The 22,473-nt window shown below is 30.9% G+C and overlaps 1 protein-coding gene across 1 annotated transcript; it reads left to right on the plus strand.

Moving 5' to 3' along the window:
- Positions 1–843: 843 nt before the first annotated feature.
- On the plus strand, positions 844–22,473 carry LOC129987579 (uncharacterized). Its single transcript, XM_056095542.1, has 3 exons — positions 844–1,075; positions 1,255–1,965; positions 22,307–22,473. Exons 1-3 carry the CDS (start codon positions 844–846, stop codon positions 22,471–22,473), a joined length of 1,110 nt encoding a protein of 369 aa, XP_055951517.1.

A 22,473-nucleotide genomic window follows, 5' to 3' on the forward strand; every position in this document is an offset into this window, starting at 1 on the left:
TTTTATGAAACATTTAAAGTTCAAGGACAAGTGTACCATAGAATAGGTAGTTTATAGCCACAACCGAATGAGGAGTCAAGATCTCTTCAAGTTTATTTCGTTGCTGATAAAGAACAACAGGTTGAACAGTGCTGCAGGAATGCGAGAGACATAAAACCAGGAATAGTGTCACAGCTACAAGAAATGTTACATTAGCATAATAGTTATGTTCGAAGTTTAAAATGTGCAATGGAAAAAAAATCACGCCAGAAATGAAAATTGTCATTCATGCAGATAAAGTACCCTCCGGTGAAAATTAAAGAAAATTTAATGCTCCGACAATATCAGAAGTTGCAATTATCTTAGCTGGCGATAAACATGGCAGTCGTCGTTAGAGCTGAGGAGTGATAAAATAAAAAAGATAGCGAAAACTCACCGTGCGGACGATGCATGACAATATCCATTAACATTTTGGCAAGGTGAGGATGGACATAACTTTGAATTGCGACAAACCAATCTTTCAGGTGAAAAAACTACAAAAAGAATTTCATCAATGGATTTTTATACATTTAGGATTATGTTTCGTGCATCAAATTTCAACATTATTTTAAGGTGCAAAAAACTTTTTCAACAATTTGTTGCAGATATGTATGCTAAAATTCAAACCGAACGACTGCGATTTATACGTTTGAATCAAAAGAAACTCCGTGTTGAAGATTATATCCATTTGAGAGATGCTATAATTAATAATGATAATATGAAACAAATTGGAAAACCAACAATTTTACCATTTACTTTCACAGGCAGTCCTCGATATATGTATGAAAGAACTCAATATGCCATGTTGGAAAAGTACGCAGCAGTATGAAGTACGAGTATGAAGCAGCTACAAAGCATGTTGCGAGATCTATATGCAGTTATTCTTCACGCTGTGTATCAAATCCTGTACAGTTATGGAATTTACATAGAGAAAATATGTCAGAAGACATTTTGCATAAAACAAGAATAACAGTTAATAATATGGATTTAGACTACAATGATGAAATATTTAATAGAGCTTTACTTGCTCTTGAAGATAAAATTAAAGCATTGGGAGGTACAGATTTAAAAGTGTTTGGACATCCAGAGGTACACCGTGATATCAATAACAGTTTAAATTATGAAATAATAAGAGAGACATGTTACAACATTCATCAACTAACATCATATATTGAAACAAATGAACCTAATCTGACTGAAGATCAAATACTTGCTTTTTAAAAATTACATCTGCAGTTTTTACAGAAACTGGCGGTCTATTCTTTTTGGATGCTCCAGGTGGAACAGGTAACACGTACCTAATTAATCTTTTATTAGCAAGAATTAGACAAAGGAATCTAATTGCTCTTGCAGTAGCTTCCTCTGGCATTGCTGCAACTCTCTTGACGGGCGGAAGAACAGCTCATTCAGTCTTCAAACTACCAATAAATTTATCGTTTGCTGAAACTCCAGTTTGCAACATCTCAAGAAGTTCAGATAGATCAAAATTGCTTAAGAAGTGTAAATTAATTGTATCGGATGAATGTACAATGGCACATAAGTTAGCATTGGAAGCTCTGGCACATAAGTTAGCATTGGAAGCTCTTAATACAACTATGCAAGATAATTTTCAGAATAACGAGTGCATGGGTGGCATAACTCTGTTTTTTTCTGGTGATTTTCGCCAAACTTTGCCTGTTATTCCACAAGGCACAAACGCAGATGAAATGAATGCATCGATAAAAGCATCTTATATTAGGAAAAACTTTCAAAGATTTGGATTGAAAACGAACATGAGAGTTCTTCTTACAGGTGACATTTCCACCGAGCAATTCTCTCAGAATTTACTTCATCTCGGTAATGGAACTATGACAATTGATAGTGAAGGATTGATAGCGTTGCCATATATTGGTAACATAGTAGCAACAATGAAAGATCTTCAATATAGAGTATTTCCAAATATCGAAAGTAATTTTAGTGATATCAATTGGCTATGTGAAAGAGCTATTCTTTCTCCAACGAATGAGGGAGTTAAGACGATAAATTACCATCTGTTAAGGAAATTACCAGCTGAAATTCAAATATTCAAATCTTTTAAAACAGTAATTGAAATAAATCAGGCAGTTAATTATCCAACAGAATTTTTGAATTCATTGGAACCATCCGGTGTACCAACACACAAATTAGAGTTAAAGATCGGTGCACCTATAATGCTTTTGAGAAATCTAGACCCTCCAACTATTTGTAATGGAACAAGACTAATTGTGAAGAAATTGATGTCAAATGTTATTGAAGCAACCATATCTACAGGCCAATCAGCTGGGAAGGATGTCTTTATCCCAAGGATTCCTCATATATCATCAGATGTATAAGCATTCCATTAAAATATGTATAAGCATTCCATTAAAATATGTATAAGCATTCCATTAAAATATGTATAAGCATTCCCTTAAAATATGTATAAGCATTCCATCAGATGTATAAGCATTCCCATTCCAGTTTAAAAGAATTCAATTTCCAGTTAAACCGAGTTTTGGTATGAGCATTAACAAATCTCAAGGCCAATCTTTAAAAGTTGTTGGCTTAGATTAACGAAGGCCTTGCTTTTCACACTGGTAACTATATGTTGGTTGCTCGAGAGTCAGTAATAGTAAAAATCTGCATATCCTTGCACCACAAGGAAAAACTAAGAACATTGTTTACAGAGAAATATTACAAGAACAAATATATTAATTAAATTTGAATATGACAAAGAATGAAAATAGTAGAAAGAATTCTAAGAATTCTTTTCTAAATTCTTTTCAAAAGGACAATAGTATTTAAAGATACTACATCCTCTTTTGAAATATTTCATTTATACTTATTAGTGAAACCTACTCTTAGTTTTGTTTTCCTTTTCATGCCTTATTTAAATCTGTTTGTCTCAAGTGGGTGTAATGTTGAGTAATGTAATATAATAAATTCTTATTCTATAAATTCTTATTTCTTATTCTATAAATTCTTATTTTCTTTATCTTATTGTTTTCTGGATTCGTCAAGTGCTAACTATGAAACGATATGAACTTTGAACATTTCCAGGAAGACATTTGATGTCAAATATTTTATGAGCTGTTTGGACAATGCTATGTTGGGGCAAGCCCTTTTCATGTTGGATGCAGGTGGGATTCCTTCTGAATTATTTTTATATCATTATTTCCTGGATCCAGTTAGAACTAGGTTAGGTGTATGCTTTGGTAATTAAATTTTATTTATGTTAGTTACATATATTTTTATATGTTTATAGTTATAAGTAAATCGTTCTTTTAAGTAGTTTTTTTAACTATTTTCCACCATTTCCATTATTTTCCACCATTTCCATTTATTTCCATTATTTTAAACGATTCTGTTTATTTTCTTAGTGTTTGATGCATTTAAAATTAAACATTGTTAATGAATCGATCTGCTCATGATGAATCTGAGAAATTTTGTTGGCAAATTCTTGAGATATTACATAAATTAAGAAAGATATTCTTTAGTTCACATAAAGTTTAAATGCTCAGTGACTCTTTTTCAGTAATTATATAAAAAATGCTTTGTTTCAGTAAAAAATATTATATTAAATGCAGATTAATCATTTCCACTTTAATTTAAAGTATAAATTCTACCGGAGCAAACTGAAAATTAGTGATATACATATTACGTTATGACTGAAGGCATTTATAATATTATGAGTGAATTATATGACTATCAAAATTTGAAGCTTTAAAATATTTTGATGAAGAAGCTATTAAAGTAGGAATTACATAAAATATTTAATTATTAAAATTTTAACGATCATTAAGATTGTCGAACCGGCTGGTCGCCAAAGGTGGCTTGTATTCAAATAAAATATCTTATTTCCGAGAAACGTCTCCGTGCACAGTAATAAAAAAATTCAAACATAAGACAATAATACTTGATCCGTTGCAACTAGGGATTGCAATACCGGACCAAAATTTCAATACCGGTATTCGGTATTTTTTAGATCTTAATACCGGGATACCGGTTTTAATACCGGTATTAGAAATTTTAGAAAAAGAAAGATAACAAGGTGTTTCTTTGTTTTATTCGCCAGTTTTATAAGAGAATGTAAATATCACAAAAAATAATATGAAACTTATAAATTATAACAGTATATAAAGAATCACAAAAAAGTAAAGGAACAACTTATTTATTTAAATCACAAAAAAAGTGTAAATATCACTATTCAGTCTGTGGTACTATTACAAATTTTTGAAATGTGATCTTAAAAAACATGATGCATCAATTATACTGCCATTAAAGCTGAAAAGTAATTTTGTGTAAAAATTACCAGCTGTCGAAATTACGCTCTTTCGGCATCTACGCTAGTTGGTGACACTGTCAGCAATACGCGATATACTTTTTCCAAGTATTTACCTCTAAATCCCTCATTTTCAAATAAATAAATTTCTCGTCGGATGGTTTTGGATATAGCTGATTTCTGTATTGTATTTTGGTTCGTTGAATTTTTTTTATTTATCGCTAATTCTAATTTTTGTTCAAGAGACAATTCCTTTTCACTATCGACATTAGTGTCATCAAAATCTTCGATAACTGAACCGAATTCTTCTGAATGTGGATAGGTTTGTGGGTAAAAAATTGTAAGAAAATTTACTATAAACTTAATCAGATTTGAATTGATTCTTTTCTTTTCTTCTTTTTCATTTTCATTTTTAAAATCCTTATAATTATGTAAATACCATAAGACATTTTCTATTTCGGTATGCCTTTCTTCTGTGCGATTTTTCAATGTAATATATAATTCTTCAGATAGTGATGTGTGCTGTTCTTTCAAGATTTCAACATGAAATTTATTGTTGCATTAGCTGTTAATATATTAAAATCTATCCGACATAATGCCTCTATAGTCAGTTTTATTGGAAGTAGAGCTGATATAGTTCTAGATATTAAGTCGAATTCACTGTCTGAAAAATTAATTTACAGGTTTAAGTCGATTATTGCTTTTTGGAATGGATTTCTAAATTTCAAAAACCGTTCCATCATTAGGAGTAAACTGTTCCAACGTGTTTTAGAATCTATTATTAACATATATTCTGTTTTATTTTCAGTTAGTATATATTTTTATAATAAGGTATTTTTTGTAGGGGAAAGTTTAAATATCTTAACAATTTTTCGAACTTTATAAATTATAGGAAGCAATTCTTGATGGGTTAATATTTCATCCTCATTAGCAATATCAACTTCCACAATTACATTGTCATTATCTTCATTGTCAATATCACTCTCACTCTTATTGTCTTCAATGTCGGAATCCGAAGTTTCTATATCCACAATATTTGGATTTTTCTGTTCTTTATTTTTTTGGTATAATACATTTATTACTCCTAATTGAATTCCATGAGCATAGCACAATTGCTGATTTGCACCAATCAACTTTCCAAATTTTTTCATAACTGTTGCTCCATTAGTCGTTATGGGTACAATATCTTCTTTCAGGGATAATCCATGTTTCGCTAATTTAGATTTAGGCAATTAATTAAGCCATTAATTATCTAATTAATTTCGCCAGTTAGAGAGACATAAAAACAAAAACGTATACTATTTTGTTAGTTTATAGTGGAGACAATTTTAAAAATTTCTAGGAAATACCGAAAAACCGGTATTTAAACTTGTGAATACCGGTATTACGAAATTGTAAAATGGCTCAAAATACCGGTATTCGGTATCCCGGTATACCGGTATTGCAATCCCTAGTTGCAACGTATCAAATTTTTCTACACATTAAAAAAAATCTGGAAAGTGATATCTTATTTCTGAGAAACGTTTCCGGATAGGATCATAAATAATTCGAATATTTCGCTTCAAAACGTTACAATTTGAAAATAATTGCGGCTACTAATAAATGAAATAATTTGAATCGATAGAGGCTGGATTCTAGCGTCCGAGGACACTTTTCCAGTTTTTTGATTGGCAGACGATTTTCAGCTCAGTTTTGCTTCAAAATGAATTCTGACTGTGATAGTTTAAATTCATTTTTTGAACTTCGTAGGCAGTCTTTCGAACGGAATATTATTTGCACTTTTCCGTTGTGTATTTAAAAATGATTTTTTATAATTCGTTATTATTTCTTTAAAAAGCTGAAAAAATTGCAACAGCGAGATAATCTTCGGCGCGATGCTTCAAGTGTTGATTTGAATCGTTTCTATACGATTGCACGATTACAGCACACATCCTTTCGTTCGCATTTGTCAAATGGACGTTGTTTGCGAGCATTGTGGCGCATTAAAGTTTGCTGGAGAAACGCCTGGATTGTGCTGCCTTAACGGTAAAGTGAAATTGCCATTATTGACTTCGCCACCTGAGCCATTGCGTTCAGTGCTTTTCGGCGAAACACCAGAATCGCGACATTTTCTAGTGAACACTCAAAAATACAATGGCTGTTTTAAAACGACTTCATTTGGGGCAAACAAGAATCAGGATTTAATCCGACATTCGGGGCAAACAAGAACCAGGATTTAATCCGACATTCAAAGTAATTTATGTTGAAGAGAGTCAATGTTCATTTTCTTTAAAAGATAAGTTTTGTTTAATAGAAGATTTGGATTTTTTGGATTTTATTGGCACAAGAGCCATGGTATTGATTAAGTGTTTAATAGAAGAACAACTGCTCAAATGTAGTTTTAATCATAGGCGAAAAGATTTAGGTCAATGAATTTGTGCCTAAAGAAATAAGGCATGCAGACAAGCAAAAACAAAAAGAGATTATAAATAAGTAATATTGATTTCGCTTTCGACAGATTCAAGGCCAGATTCACCATCAAATGTGATCATTGCTACCTCTTGAAGATGCACAGCAGAAATTCTTGCAAATACACATCATTGGTAATATAGAGAAACAAGAGATCAACCCAGCAATGAAAAGAGCAATTCTCCATGATCTACAGCAACTAATTCATGAGCATAATAAGCTAGCTTACATAGAAATTACATATCAAATGAAAAGAGCAATTCTCCATGATCTACAGCAATTACTTCATGAGCATAATGCATTAGTAAGGATGTTCAGAACGGCATTGGAACGCATGCTAAACAATGACTACAAAGTCGTGATCAGAGCAGATAAAAGACAAGCTGGAACACGCGAACGAACATTTAACGTTCCAACAATAGACGTAGTTGCAATCCTGATTGTTGGTGAAAACGTGGAAAGACGTGATATTGTGTTTAAACGTTGTGATACTAGGCAACTGCAAAAAAATATATGAAACGCACCGTTCATATGACACATTGCAATACCCACTGATGTTTTGGCAAGGAAATGATGGATATCACTTGAATATAAAGATGATAAATCCATTGAATGATGAGTATCAATAAGTGTTGCGCAAATTTTAATTGAAAAAGCAATTAAAGATTAACAATCAATTAATTATTAATAATGCTCATGACAACTAACAATTGATTAACTGTAATTTTGAAAAGTTACAATTAGTATTTTTAAAATTGTTAATGTAGTAGCAGGAAGTAACAATTAATTAATTGTCAACCGCGATTTGAAACAGTTAATTAATTTATTTTCATTAATCAAATAACTAGGTGGTTGAAAAATTAAGTGACTGGAAAGACCAACACTGGAATCAATATCATTCAATACAGTCATGACTTCTAAGATACTAATTTTACTGTTTTTATTTCAGGAGAGGACACTACAAAGAAGGTTAGCTCGATGAACTATTATGCATATCGTTTATGATTCATCAAAATGCTGACAATTATTTGCTGCGATTTCGGCGATTGTTTCAGCAATATTGTGTCCATATGTACGTCAAAAACGAAACGGATAGACTAAAATCTGAATTTTTAAACTCTTTGGATATGCCTGGCTTACCACCGCACAATTTACAGCTGAAGGTTGGCTCGGTGGCTATGATGCTTCGAAACCTAAACCAACCAAAACTATACAATGGAACGGGTTTAGTGGGGGAAAAAAACTGATGATCAATGCGATTCACACGACTATACTCAAAGGAAAATTCAAAGATGAGGAATTTCTCATTCCGAGGATTCCCATGATCCCAAGCGATATGCCCTTTGAATTTAAAAGAATTCAATTTCCAATTCGTGTTACATTTGCAATGACGATTAACAAATCACAAGGCCAATCGTTGAGTGTTTGTGGTCTGAATCTAGAAAACCCATGTTTTGCTCATGGTCAATTATATGTGGCATATTCACGTGTTGGTAAATCATCCGCTTTATTTGTTCTTACGCCTGATAACAATACAAAAAAATATTGTATATCAGAAAGTGCTTGACTCAAGAGAATAAACACGAATGTATATATAGATTGAATAAAGAAAATGCCTTTCTGACAAGCCATTGTAATACTTATTTTTGTAGTTTTATTGATTTTTTTTTCCTTCTATTATTATAAAAAGTCAAATACGATTAAAATCGGAACCGCCGTTCTTGAGTTATAAATGGTGTAACTAAACTGTTCACGGATTGTTAGGCGGTACGAAGTTCGCCAGATCAGCCAGTAAAATAAACACAGTTTAAAAACTTTTATTAGTCTATATAAAAGTATAATTATTTGCTTTTTAAACTATTTTTAAGATTTAATCTTTGATTTATAATTTATTATAATAAATGCTAAAGAAACTTGAAATAAATTTTCTTTTAAAAGCTGTAACTAGTTGGCACCATTCGTGTCGATAGAAATTTGTTTAAAATAGTGAATTCAAATAGAAATTACTTTCTGAAAATATTGGATTATACTGTTAACGAGATATGCCCAGAAACTAGATTTTACTTGTCTGGGTGGAAAAGGAAATAATGGGAAAAATCGCTTGCAAAGCATCATCTTGCCAAACAGTTCCTTAAAAAGCGATACCTGTTATATCAATTTTGCAAATGGTGAAAAGGTTTTTCTCCTTCTAAAATGAAACTTCAGAGAAGAAGAAAATGCGAAATTTTAAGCAGTATATAATGAATATTTCTGTTTGTTTTTTTTTTTTTTTTTTTTTTTCAATAGCTATGAACACAAGAAAAAAGATTTTTTTAATTAGAATCGAAAATATGTTGATATTAGAAATATTCGTTACACATTCCAAAAAAAAAATCCAGTTTTTTTACTGCTTTTACTTCTAAAAAAAATCTAGAAAACTGAGTTCGCTCAATAGTTGTTGCTTTTCCCCCTTTTTTTTTTTGTAAAATTGGGGGTTTTCTTTTTGGAGATAATATTTAGATACGAATCACACACTGATTACACATGAATATTTTTCAATCTTATCTACATATAAACTGGTCATTTAAACAAATCCTAAATGCACTTAGTTCAAAATGTTATTCGAAACAATCTGCTGTATTACAGTATTCATTTTACAGTTTATCTATCATTACTTATATTTTTGAGCTTACACTCAATTTTACCGTGGTGAAATTGGGTCCGAGGTTGGTTGTTTGGTTGTTTGGATTTTTTTGGCGCAAGAGCCATTTTTGGCCAAGCTGCGCCAAGCACATGGTATGAAATGCTACTAGATTAAAAAGAACCAAACATCATAAAGTCTAATATAAAGTAAAATACGCAAATTCGGATGATATAAAACACATTCAAAGAGTAAAAATTCCAAATGAAAGTTTGAGAATAGATTGAAATTGGGTCCGAGATGGCACTATATGATATTGTCAGCATGAGAGCAGATAGAAAAAAGTCTCTAATAATTAGTTATAAAAAATGTTTTGTGTACAATCACATTTTTTAGGAAAGTCACCTATATAGATAAACTTAAATAGTAAAAATATTAAATATAACACAAGTAAAAAAATAAAACAAAAAACACAACTTGAATACACGCGTCATCCGTGTTATTCTGCTCCCTATACTGCACTGCCCACATTTCGAAGCTGAAATTGAATATACTTGTATCAGTAATTAGTTATAAAAAATGTGTGTGTGTACGTGCGTGTGTAAAATGTTTCAGGAAAGACATCTTTATTGATGAACTTAAAAAGCATAACCTTATCTAAAATAAAATTTAATCCAAATCGTTAGAGACGTTTCCGAGATACGCGAAATAAATAAATAAGAATTGCTCGTTTTAAGACATAACTTGGTATTTTACAGTCTAGACATGGTAAATTAAGAATTCCCCATTTCAATAAGAGGCCCAGCTTTATTTTTCTGCACATTTTTAATATGCCAATAATATATTTTAACATGTGACTATGCATGTGATTTTAGTCACTTATTAGACTGCCTGATATCTCCGTTTTGACACAATATTATTTAAACAGGTGGTTGGTTTTATAAACGTACAAATAAGCAAATGAATGCAATAAACATATATGAATCTGATCTATAATACTTGATAAAATGTTATAATCCTATTATTTTATATCCATAGATTTTTTTTTTACTAAATTATTTATTTCAACAAGAAAAATAAAAAAAATTAAGCGATTTGCTTGTGCCCCTCCCCTTTCTCTGCCTCTCATTTTCTCCTTTTTTAGACTAGAATGCATGGCTTTTTATGTTTTTACAAATAAAAATATCTGTTTTGAATACCTGCTGCTTTATAATTCAAGAAAATTATTCAAATAATTTAAATTATTTTCCTTGAAATTAAAAAAAAAGTTAAATGCTCCTAATTAATGCTCTATGAATTAACCAATATCTCAAAGACACACGACACATAATAAGAATTCTGCAATAAAAATAAAATAGCAAGCTTTTACCAATATATATTTTTTACAATGCAAAAAATACGTTGATAGTATTTTTAATGTTTCATACAGGACATTCATACTTTCATACGGAGGCATTTTGATATTTTCCCACGCTTCCAGTTTAAATCTACTTCTAATACCGCTGTCTTTTCTACAAATGTTACGCATTTTAAAATGGATTTCCAAACACTCACTGTTGCCCTTTGGAATAATCAAGTGAAGCTTATAAATGGAAATAACATGTTGCCAAATGGCTACGCTATGCACTGTCAGTTTAAGTAGTTAATTCGTCATTTTTCTTGTTAAAATACCAAATTTGAAAAAAAAAATAAAAATGTATGATAAAACAAAATTAAATTCAATTTTTCCATCCATGCGTCCAACATCATTCCAAACAACAGCCACATTACAAATATGAGACAAGAAAATGAATAATCGATTTCAAAAATGTTAGCATCAGAACAAATGCACAAAGATATAAATCCTGTTCCAAATTCTGTTACTGTTTAACAGAAAGATAACAACTACATCCAGTTCATATAATTCCTTTTTTTAAAAAATGACACCTTTAATGATTCTTACTCTGTATTATTTCTTTATATGGCAGTAGTATAAAGGACACACTTTTGTTTTTAAATTTCGAACATAACTGATGGTATAACATTCTTTCAGTAATATTTTAGACGAAACATTAAAAAGGACAGCAAGAGAAATACTCGAGTTTATTCATTTCTTTTAACTTCCCGAGAGTAAAACAAGGCGTTTCGACTTTCGTTTGTAATTATGTTGAAAAAATTTTAGCTAGAAATGTAATCGAATTTTCCGCTGGCTTACTTGCAATGAAAGACATGTTCATTCAATGGAAAAAAAAGAAATTTCAAACTCGAAAGCACAAAAAAAAATGACAAATGGACAATTAATGAGGAAAGTTGTTTCTGAAATACCATTTCATAAAAGAGAAATTCTTTTACAGAACTTTGAGGGAAATCAATTTCGAAAGCTTCAGTACCAGAGCGTGGGCGTTTGTTTCTCTAATACATTGCTTTAATTGGATTATCAAAAATTGAAGAAAGTTTTGAGTGGAATTAAAAAATTCGTACGTTTTCCTCCCGTATAATAATTTTTCTATTCGATTATCAAAAACTATAGAAACTTCAGATCGAAACCACGACAGACGTTTTTTTTTAAATTAGAATTACAGTACACTCCCAAGTATCCGGTTCGCGATTATCCGGCTTCCGTAATATCCGGCCTATTTTTCTTTCGTTGTAAATTAGCCCTTATTCGGGCAAAAGATGCATGATTTGTTTAGAAGACATAGAAAAATTCTGCTTTATAAAGAATCACGCTTGTCTATCTCGAATAACTTTCTTTTCTTGAGTTTTGAAGGTTTTGGCTGTTGACCAGTAATTCTAGCGTGAAATATTTTCAAAAAATGAAGTTTTAGATGCAAAATTTATGGAAAGTTCTCTTTAAGTTGTAACAAAGAAAATGAAGAAATATTCAATTTCACCTTAAGAATCTTCCATATTAAAATAAGTTTCTATTTCCTCAATTAACACAAAATGGCCAGTATTATTATGATAATCTCACCATCCTGTCCAGCATTCTTAATACCGAGACGTCATAAAGATATGTAATATCTTGTATTAAAAGTGTTAATTCCTTTAAGCGGGGAGACTTAACAGCATAGATTTGTATAACGAGCATTTGGCGTCCTTAAAAAGGAAGGGGATGGGGTGGGGTACTTCAAATTTATTTTCGTTTATTTTACTTCAAAAATAAACGAAAGCCACTCATCATGGTGATAGAAATAATTGAAGATAAGATTATGGAAGTCTGTCCTAAGCGTATTGGGGAAGAAGTTCAATAAATTCTATAACGGACAATGAGCGTAAGGAAACACGAAAAACATAACAAAATACTGCTGAAGCGTTTACAAAATTAGCATTTGCAGAAATAAACAACAAACTACAAATTCTTATTAAACAACAGTGATAGCGCAATAGGGCTTAGAGTGAAGCTAGAAAGCTCATACCATGACCAACATTCCAAAGAGAGAATTATATTTATTGTTGAGCGGTTTATTTCCTATACTTAATAAGATATAAAGCCTAAATGAAGGAATACAAACATATCAGAGATGTATTGTATAAAGGAAAGAGAGAGATGTATTGTATAAAGGAAAACATAAAATCGAGGAATTAAGTATTTACATATTTACATATACTATTAATCGCATTATCTCTAGTATTGCCATAATTGACTCTTGTATTGCCATAAATCTTGTATTTTCCATAACCATAATTTTTCTCTGTGCGGTCGGGGGGGGGGGGGCATTGGTACAACATTCATTGAACATGGCAAAAACAACATTAATCTTTCTTCTTTAATGCAAGACAACCTGCGCAATGGAACAATAATATGGATTTCTAGCACAATCTATTATAATCTAATATAACATCAAGTAGTGTATATAGTTTAGAAAAAAATGACACAAAATGATGTAATCGAAATGACAATTCTCTTTGCTACATGAAAAAATAACAGTGTTAAATATATACTTAAGCTCTCTCCAAGATTATTGTGACATGGGAATTCGAGAATCAATCTTTCTACTTGCGGCTACATAGCTAGTCACGTGAATATGATGAAAAGTTTAAGCGATTTTTAAATTGCGCATCCAATGATATTAATTTTTAGGTAACCAATTAGGCAAAAATTAACGAAGTAATTTTTAAGTAATTTAACACAATACTTTGTCATTGAGATGAGTAAATCACCATAATACTGGTTATGTTCACATTCAAATGCTTTCAGATTTATTATTCTTGACCAATAAATTTATGAAACAGACAAAGTGATATAAAACTTTAGCAAAATGAAACTCTTCCAGGGTATTAATATTGCCGCATTGAAGAAAGACAGTTGAATATCCATGGCCGAATGGTCATGGCACTGGTCTCATGATCAAGAGACCTGGGCTCGAATCCCGCTAGAGATAATGCGATTAATAGTATATGTAAATATGTAAATACTTAATTCCTCGATTTTATGTTTTCCCTTATTTCATGTTCCAGAAGATACTGGGCATTTCTTTAGTTTACCAGACAAGTGTTCTGGACATTTCTTACTGTCTCCAGAAGAGTATTCTGGAACTTTCTCTGATTGTATAAAAGCAGAAGATTTGTCAGTTACTGTATTCTCAGTTCAGAGTTCAGTTAATAAATTGGTTTAGCTCTACCTCTTGTGTGTGCCATTGGGTTCTATACTATAGTTCTACGTGACAATATAATACAATGATTTTAATAAAAATTGCTTTAAAAACACTTTTATTAGAGCACAAAAAAGTAGCATTTTTATATTTTTCTAGTCATTATTATTATTATTAAAAATATAATGAAACCTTAAAATTATTTATTTCGAAAATTCATAACCAAGTATCGGCATCAGTGTAGAATTAAAATTTAGTTAAATTAATCAATTGCTTATTCAGAACACAATAAAACGAATGTGGCAGTTTCCAACCTATAGGCAAAAGGCAGTGCATAAATGGGTCCGGAAACAGTGTCTCCATTTTTGTTTTAGGTGTTGTTTTCTGAAATTCGAAAATAAAAATCAATGGATTAGAAATCCTTTTGAAAAGGACAACATAAAAAAAAAAGAAGTATCATCGAATGAAGAAAATCCGTTAATGGAACAATTATGTGACCTGACTATAAAATGGGTTTTTTAGAACAACATCATAGGTTCGTTCTGGATAAATATTCGAAAACGGTATTCAACATTATGAGATTCATGGTCATTCGTCTACGCGGATGGACTTTCCAAAGTTTATTTTTATTTAAACATAAAGGCAAAACGCACACACACACACACACACACTTGAATGTAGAAAGAGACTTCAGGTTGAAACTATAAAGTTTTAGTTCAGGTATTGAATGTCTAGCTTGAGACAAAAAATTCGAAATTCCCTTCTTTATTATTGTTGTCGTTTTTTGTTTTAATCATAAACGCGTCGTTTTGAGTTTACCTATAGCCTTACATGGCATCGGCTTACAATGTTTATGAAATATTACCTTTTGACGGGAATTTCATTTTTAATAAACCCATCGTTTCATCCTTGGAGAATCATTTGGCGGGAGTGGTCTCCCCAAAACTTTCTCGTATACTCTCCAATAAGCTTATCATACCATAGAAGCCTTACATGGCGTCGCCTTACAATGGTTATGAAATATTACCTTTTCACGAGAATTTTATATATACAAAACCAATCGTTTCATCTTTGGAGAATCATTTGGCGGGAGTGGTCTCCCCATAACTTTCTCGTATACTCTCCAATAAGCTTATCATACCATAGAAGCCTTACAAGGCATCGGCTTACAATGGTTATGAAATATTACCTTTTGACGGGAATTTCATTTTTAATAATCCAATCGTTTCATTCTTGGAGAATCAGTTGGCAGGAGTGGTCTCTCCAAAACTTTCTCGTATACTCTCCAATAAGCTTATCATACCATAGAAGCCTTACATGGCATCGCCTTACAATGGTTATGAAATATTACCTTTTCACAAGAATTTTATATATAGAAAACCAATCGTTTCATCTTTGGAAAATCATTTGGCGGGAGTGGTCTCCCCAAAACTTTCTCGTATACTATCCAATAAGCTTATCATACCATAGAAGCCTTACATGGCATCGGCTTACAATGGTTATGAAATATTACCTTTTCACGAGAATTTTATATATAGAAAACCAATCGTTTCATCTTTGGAAAATCATTTGGCGGGAGTGGTCTCCCCACAACTTTCTCGTATACTCTCCAATAAGCTTATCATACCATAGAAGCCTTACATGGCATCGGCTTACAATGGTTATGAAATATTACCTTTTGACGGGAATTTCATTTTTAATAATCCAATCGTTTCATTCTTGGAGAATCAGTTGGCAGGAGTGGTCTCTCCAAAACTTTCTCGTATACTCTCCAATAAGCTTATCATACCATAGAAGCCTTACATGGCATCGCCTTACAATGGTTATGAAATATTACCTTTTCACAAGAATTTTATATATAGAAAACCTATCGTTTCATCTTTGGAAAATCATTTGGCGGGAGTGGTCTCCCCACAACTTTCTCGTATACTCTCCAATAAGCGTATCATACCATAGAAGCCTTACATGGCGTCGCCTTACAATGGTTATGAAATATTACCTTTTCACGAGAATTTTATATATAGAAAACCAATCGTTTCATCTTTGGAAAATCATTTGGCGGGAGTAGTCTCCCCACAACTTTCTCGTATACTCTCCAATAAGCTTATCATACCATAGAAGCCTTACATGGCGTCGCCTTACAATGGTTATGAAATATTACCTTTTCACAAGAATTTTATATATAGAAAACCAATCGTTTCATCTTTGGAAAATCATTTGGCGGGAGTGGTCTCCCCACAACTTTCTCGTATACTCTCCAATAAGCTTATCATACCATAGAAGCCTTACATGGCATCGCCTTACAATGGTCATGAAATATTACCTTTTCACGAGAATTTTATATATACAAAACCAATCGTTTCATTCTTGGAGAATTATTTTCTAATTAATCCTTAGCATGCGTTAATAGCATCCAAAAATCGAATTTGTGCTTTAAGCATATTTTTTTAACCGACTTAAACACAATTTTGGCTCAGAACTGCATTTGTAATCCAAAATCCTATACCAAATTTGTTACATTTAAGTCATTGCATTTCTGATCTATTGCGTTTACTTGTTTCTGAAAGTACAGACCTACAGACAGTCAACCGGTGGCTGGATTTGGCTCAAAATTTGAAATGTGTCTTCAGTATTAATGTTGACTCGGTGCATCGAATTTTATCTTTCTACAAAGAATCCTTCGTTTGCAAATATAGCGATAATTTATATTCAAACAGATGGACAGACGGACTCCGTCTGAACAAATGTTACTCAAAATTTGATAGAAATCTACAGAGTTGGTGTAAAGACCGTATATCTAGCTCAAACAGTTATTCAATTATTTTTGACACAAACAGACGGACGGACATTTTCTAAAGTTTCGAATTCAAAAAGTTCTAAACCTCTAAGATTCACCAAAATTGCAAATTCGAATTTTTTGACTATTACTATATTTTCTTTATACTGTGTTTACGAGAAAATAAAAGGGATAGAAACTTCTTAGTCAGAGAACCTTAAATAGCTTATAATTAAGAGTAATTAGAGAAAATTAAGAGAATTAGATAAAAAAAAATGCTAGCTTTCGAGAAAAAAAAATTAAGACTTGTTCTCTAAACTATCCTTATTTGTTCCCAACAGTTAAATATCATTAAAAAAGCATTAAAATTCAGATTTGTGACTTGTAGCACTGGCAGTTATAATTACTTTACGGGCAAACATTTCTTTAAATATTTAAAAATTATCCTGGACAATATCAAAGATTAAGATAACTTTATAATTAATAATAACAAAGAAGTTTTGGATTTTCTTAAAGATAATAACATTAATAAACTTAATACTTACGATTTCGAATATTTATACATCAATCTGCCTCATGAAAAATTAATAAATGTCTGTACTTTTATATATGACAAATATTTGAATGAAGGTGTTATTAATAAAAATAAATGGCTAGAATTACGTAATTTTAATATTACAGAAAATTACTTTTTAATGGAATTAATTTTTATAAACAAGTAAAGGGCATTCCAATGGGAACAGCTTTCTCAAGTGCTTGGGCCAATATCTTCTTACATTATTATGAGAAAAAACTAATTTAATATGATTTAATAAACGGTTGGAGGAATATTGATGACTTACTTTTGATACACTTAGATGATACCAATATTTTGACTAATTACTATCCAAAATATTTAATTCTAACAGAAACAAATCAAAATCAACTTGAAGCTACCGTTCTGGACTTAAAAATCGAAATTGCTAATGATAAAACAATAGTTGATATCTACAATAAAAGGGATGAATTCAACTTTAAAATAACGAAACTTTGTAATTACCATTCTAAATCTAAACTCTAAAATTTTCAAAAATTTAATTTTTTCAATATTCAACAGGATAAAAAGAGTTTGTAATAACAAAATTTCCTATATAAAAGCAACAAATAATCTCCTTAAAAATTTAATAATGAATTTCCCAGAAACTACTGCAATATTGATATTTTAAAGGAAAATATCAATATAAAGGATATATAAAGGAAAAAAAAAGAGAGATGCTTTGGTATAAACCCTTTGTCTAAAATAAAAATAGACTTTCCGTTGCATATTAACTAACTCAATAGATGGCGCTAAGATCCTGCGATTATTTATTACCTTGAACGGCGTAAGCAGAAACAGTATAGTATAGTATAGTATAGTATAAGACGCGGGAATAAAGATTGAAGATGGGACACTTTTTGTAATAAATTTTACCTGCTACTGGTAGGTTCTTTCCTCTTTGTTTTAATAATTGCTTATGAGAGCTATTATATAGTCTATTTTATGTTATTGTATTTTTTGCTTAATTAGTGGTCGTATTCTTTTATAATTTTTTGTTCTGTTTCATTTCTGTAAAAAGTGGTGCATCTCTTAGGCCTTAATTTCAGGGGATTTTCGGGTCATGAGGGGTCAATACTGTTGGACTAAGGTCTGATTCCTCACAGAAAAAAAATCCCTTATTTTGAATCCCTGACTTAGGGTGACCCTTGAGAAAGTCTTCAGAGGGAATTCTTATTTTATTTGGTTTAATTTTGATTCTATATTTTTTTCCTTTTCACTTAGTTTTTATTACTAACTAGTTATAAATTAGAGCATATTTAAATCATTTAATTCCTTTACATTAGGCACATTCAGCTTATTCTGAATGTACATCCTACAATTTTCTGAAACCTCCAAAAATTTCGATATATAAATTTTTTTTAAAAATTTAAATTTCAATTAGTTATGATAATTTCAATGAAATTGTAGATAATATGAACCCCATCAATAAATAGAAAATGCTTAGTAATATATATTCCTAAAACAACTTTAAAATAAGATAGACCAGTAAAATATGATCAATACGTACGATTCTTCGAACAGAAAATAATTCAGACATATAATGGAATGGATAAAAGTTCTTTAAATAAAAGAACGAAACCCATTTTTCGTCTCTTTGAGAAAGATGTGTCGTAGACGTCTGCTTTTGTTTTAAGTTTTCATTCTTGAAACCCATGAAATATTTTCCGACTCCAATCTATATAAAACAAAAGTCCGAATTTTTTTCGTGACAAAATGATTACACTGTCGCCTCATCTTGTCTTATTTTTGAACCTTCCTCTTTTCATACGCCCACGCTCAAAATTCAGAAATTAAAATTTCTTCCGACTCAGATTCTCAATAACAAAGCAGATTAATTATTATTTTCGTTAAAATTAAATGAATAACTATTTTTATGAAACCACAATTAATGAGCAGAAGATAATAATTAATCAAAAGAAGTTTAAAAAAATTAAAACTGTTAATGTCGATAATTTTATTTTCTATTTAAATATTTTCAAAAATTATTTTTAAGAGTAAGAAAATAAAATATTTTTAATCTATGAATAATGTACAATGTTAATTGAATTTTGTATTATGTGTAATTTAAAAAACGAAATCGTAAATTAGTATCATATAATATGATGTACTGAATTTGATTAATGAAGATCTTTGCTTTATTTTTCTGTAGAATATAAATGATCAGATTATCGTTATTACAAAATAAGTTTTTAACTTTTACAGACTATAAATGATGAAAAATAAGTTATGAACAAAAATAATTTACAAATAACCTTTCTCTTATTAAATTTCAAAATGGCGCAAGTTATAGTCTCAAAAGTGATGTCTATACAGTTAAGTAATCATGCTCCAAAGAAGGAGATGATATTGATAAGATTCGCAATCTTTCGTCTAGGACGGTTTCTTAAGAATATGTTTATATTAAGACATCGCTTAAGGACTAATATTTCCTCAAATTAATTTGTAATACTGTAGAATGTTCTTTCAATAACACAAGGACAATCACGGACATAACTATAATTTCTGAGAAGTTCCGGACATTGAGAATGACATCTAAGTTGTATATATTTTCCAAGTCACATCAAATATTTCATACTAATATCAAATATAATGTATTCAACACCTTTTCTATTCTATCAATTCTCAAAGTCTTGATTCTCGTATGCCACGATGATCTAGTTGAAGAATTTCCACAGCAAGATGGGATAATTATGTGTCAAAGGCTAGATTATAAGATGGGAATGTGACTATATCTAATATTTCAGTTACCCAAATTGTAGTTGAAAATTATTATTATGTTTTGAGAAAAATAAAGAGATGGGTCGATACCTTTCAGTCTAATTTAATACCCACAAATTAACATTAGGTACAGAAACCCGGAAACGACACATTCTACATAGCACTATTTATTTGTGCAACATCATGTGCATTGTACATTGAACTCGTGTCAGGTCTTACCACTAGGGATTGCAATACCGGACCAAAATTTCAATACCGGTATTCGGTATTTTTTAAATCTTAATGCCGGGATACCGGTTTTAATACCGGTATTAGAAATTTTAGAAAAAGAAAGAAAACACAGGTGTTTCTTTGTTTTATTTGCCAGTTTTGTTAAAGAGTGTAAATATCACAAAAAATAATTTGTAACTTATAGATTATAACAGTATATAATCACAAAAAAATGAAGAAACATCTTATTTATTTAAATCACAAAAAATGTAAATATCACTATTCAGTCCGTGGTACTATTACAAATTTTTGAAATGTGATCTTAAAAAACATAATGCATCAATTGTACTGTCATTAAGCCTGAAAAGTAAGTTTGTGTAAAAATTAACAGCTGTCGAGAACGCTCTTTCGGTATCTACGCTAGTAGGTGATACTGTTAGCAATGCGTGATATACTTTTTCCAAGTATTTACCTCTAAATCCCTCATCCTCAAATAAATCGATTTCTCGTCGGATGGTTTTATTTATAGCTGATTTCTGTATTGTATTTTGGTTCGTTGAATTTTTTTTTTTATTTATCGCTAATTATTATTTTTGTTCAAGAGACAATTCCTTTTTACTATCGACAGTAGTGACATCATAATCTTAGATAATTGAACCGAATTCTTCTCAATGTGGATAGGTTTGTAGGTAAAAAGTTTTAAGAAAAATAACTCTAAATTTAATCAGATTTGAATTGGTTATTTTCTTTTCTTCTTTTTCATTTTAATTTTTAAAATCATTATAATTATGTAAATACCATAAGGCATTTTCTATTTCGGCATGTCTTTCTTCTGTGCGATTTTTCAATGTAATATATAATTCTTCAGATAGTGATGTGTGCTGTTCTTTCAGTGACTGCAACATGAAATTTATTGTTGTATTAGCTGTTAATAAATTAGAATCTCTCCGACATAATGCCTCAATAGTCAGTTTTATTGGAAGTACAGCAGATATAGTTCTGGATATTAAGTCGAATTCACAATCTGAAAAATTAATTTACAGGTTTAAGTCGATTATTGCTTTTTGAATTGGATTTCTCAGTTTCAAAAATCGTTCCATCATTAGGAGTAAACTGTTCCAACGTGTTTTAGAATCTAATATTAACTTATATTCTGTTTTATTTTCAGTTATTATATATTTTAGTAATATATCCTTTTTATAAGGGAACTTTTAAATATCTTAACAATTTTTCGAACTTTATAAATTATAGGAAGCAATTCTTGATAGGTTAATATTTCATCCTCATTAGCAATATCTCTATCACCAATTACATTATCATTATCTTCATTGTCAATATCACTCTCACTCTCACTCTCACTCTTTTCAAAGTTGGAATCCGAAGTTTCTCTATCCACAGTTTTTGGAATACGTCTGTTCTTTATTTTTTTGGTATAATACATCTATCACTCCTAATTGAATTCCATGTGTATAGCACAACTGCTGATTTGCACCAATCAACTTTCCAACTTTTTTCATAATTGTTGCTCCATCAGTCGTTATGGATACAATATTTTCTTTCAGGGATAATTCATGTTTCGCTAACTGAGATATAAGCAATTAATTAGCTGATTAATTTCGCCAGTTAAGGAGACAAAAAAAGCGTATACTGTTTTGCTATGTTCGCGATACCTGAACATATAGTGGAAACAATTTAAAAAATTTCTAGTAAATACCGAAAAACCGGTATTTAAACTTGTGAATACCGGTATTACAAAATTGTACAAATGGCTCAAAATACCGGTATTCGGTATACCGGTATTGCAATCCCTACTTACCACTAACAAATTTGTCTTGGCACTACAATAATTTGTTGGCCGCAGAGGACTCCACACACAATCTACACTTCTACAACCTTTCAAGCAGTAAATAAGAATCTGATCATGTTATAGCAAGCTCTGCCATCATCTAAAATTCAACAATATTATGTGCAAAATGGTATAACTTGGGAACTTTTCATCCCACGAGTGACTTGTTGGGGAGGCTGGTGGGAACGTCTGATATTAATTAACAACGTCTGCGAAAGGTACTCAGATATACACTTTTAGATGAGGAAAGTCTGACCCCTGTCCTCATTGGATTAGAAACCACTCTGAACAGCCGTCCATTAGTCTACGAAGAGGGAAAAGACGACAGCGAACAGCTCCATAATCTTAGTTTTAGTCCTGTCAAGAAATTAACTGCTGCTAACAACCATTCCATCTATCCCGGATAA

This window comes from Argiope bruennichi, chromosome 10 (genome assembly GCF_947563725.1).
Source record: "Argiope bruennichi chromosome 10, qqArgBrue1.1, whole genome shotgun sequence".
NCBI classification, from domain to species: domain Eukaryota; kingdom Metazoa; phylum Arthropoda; class Arachnida; order Araneae; family Araneidae; genus Argiope; species Argiope bruennichi.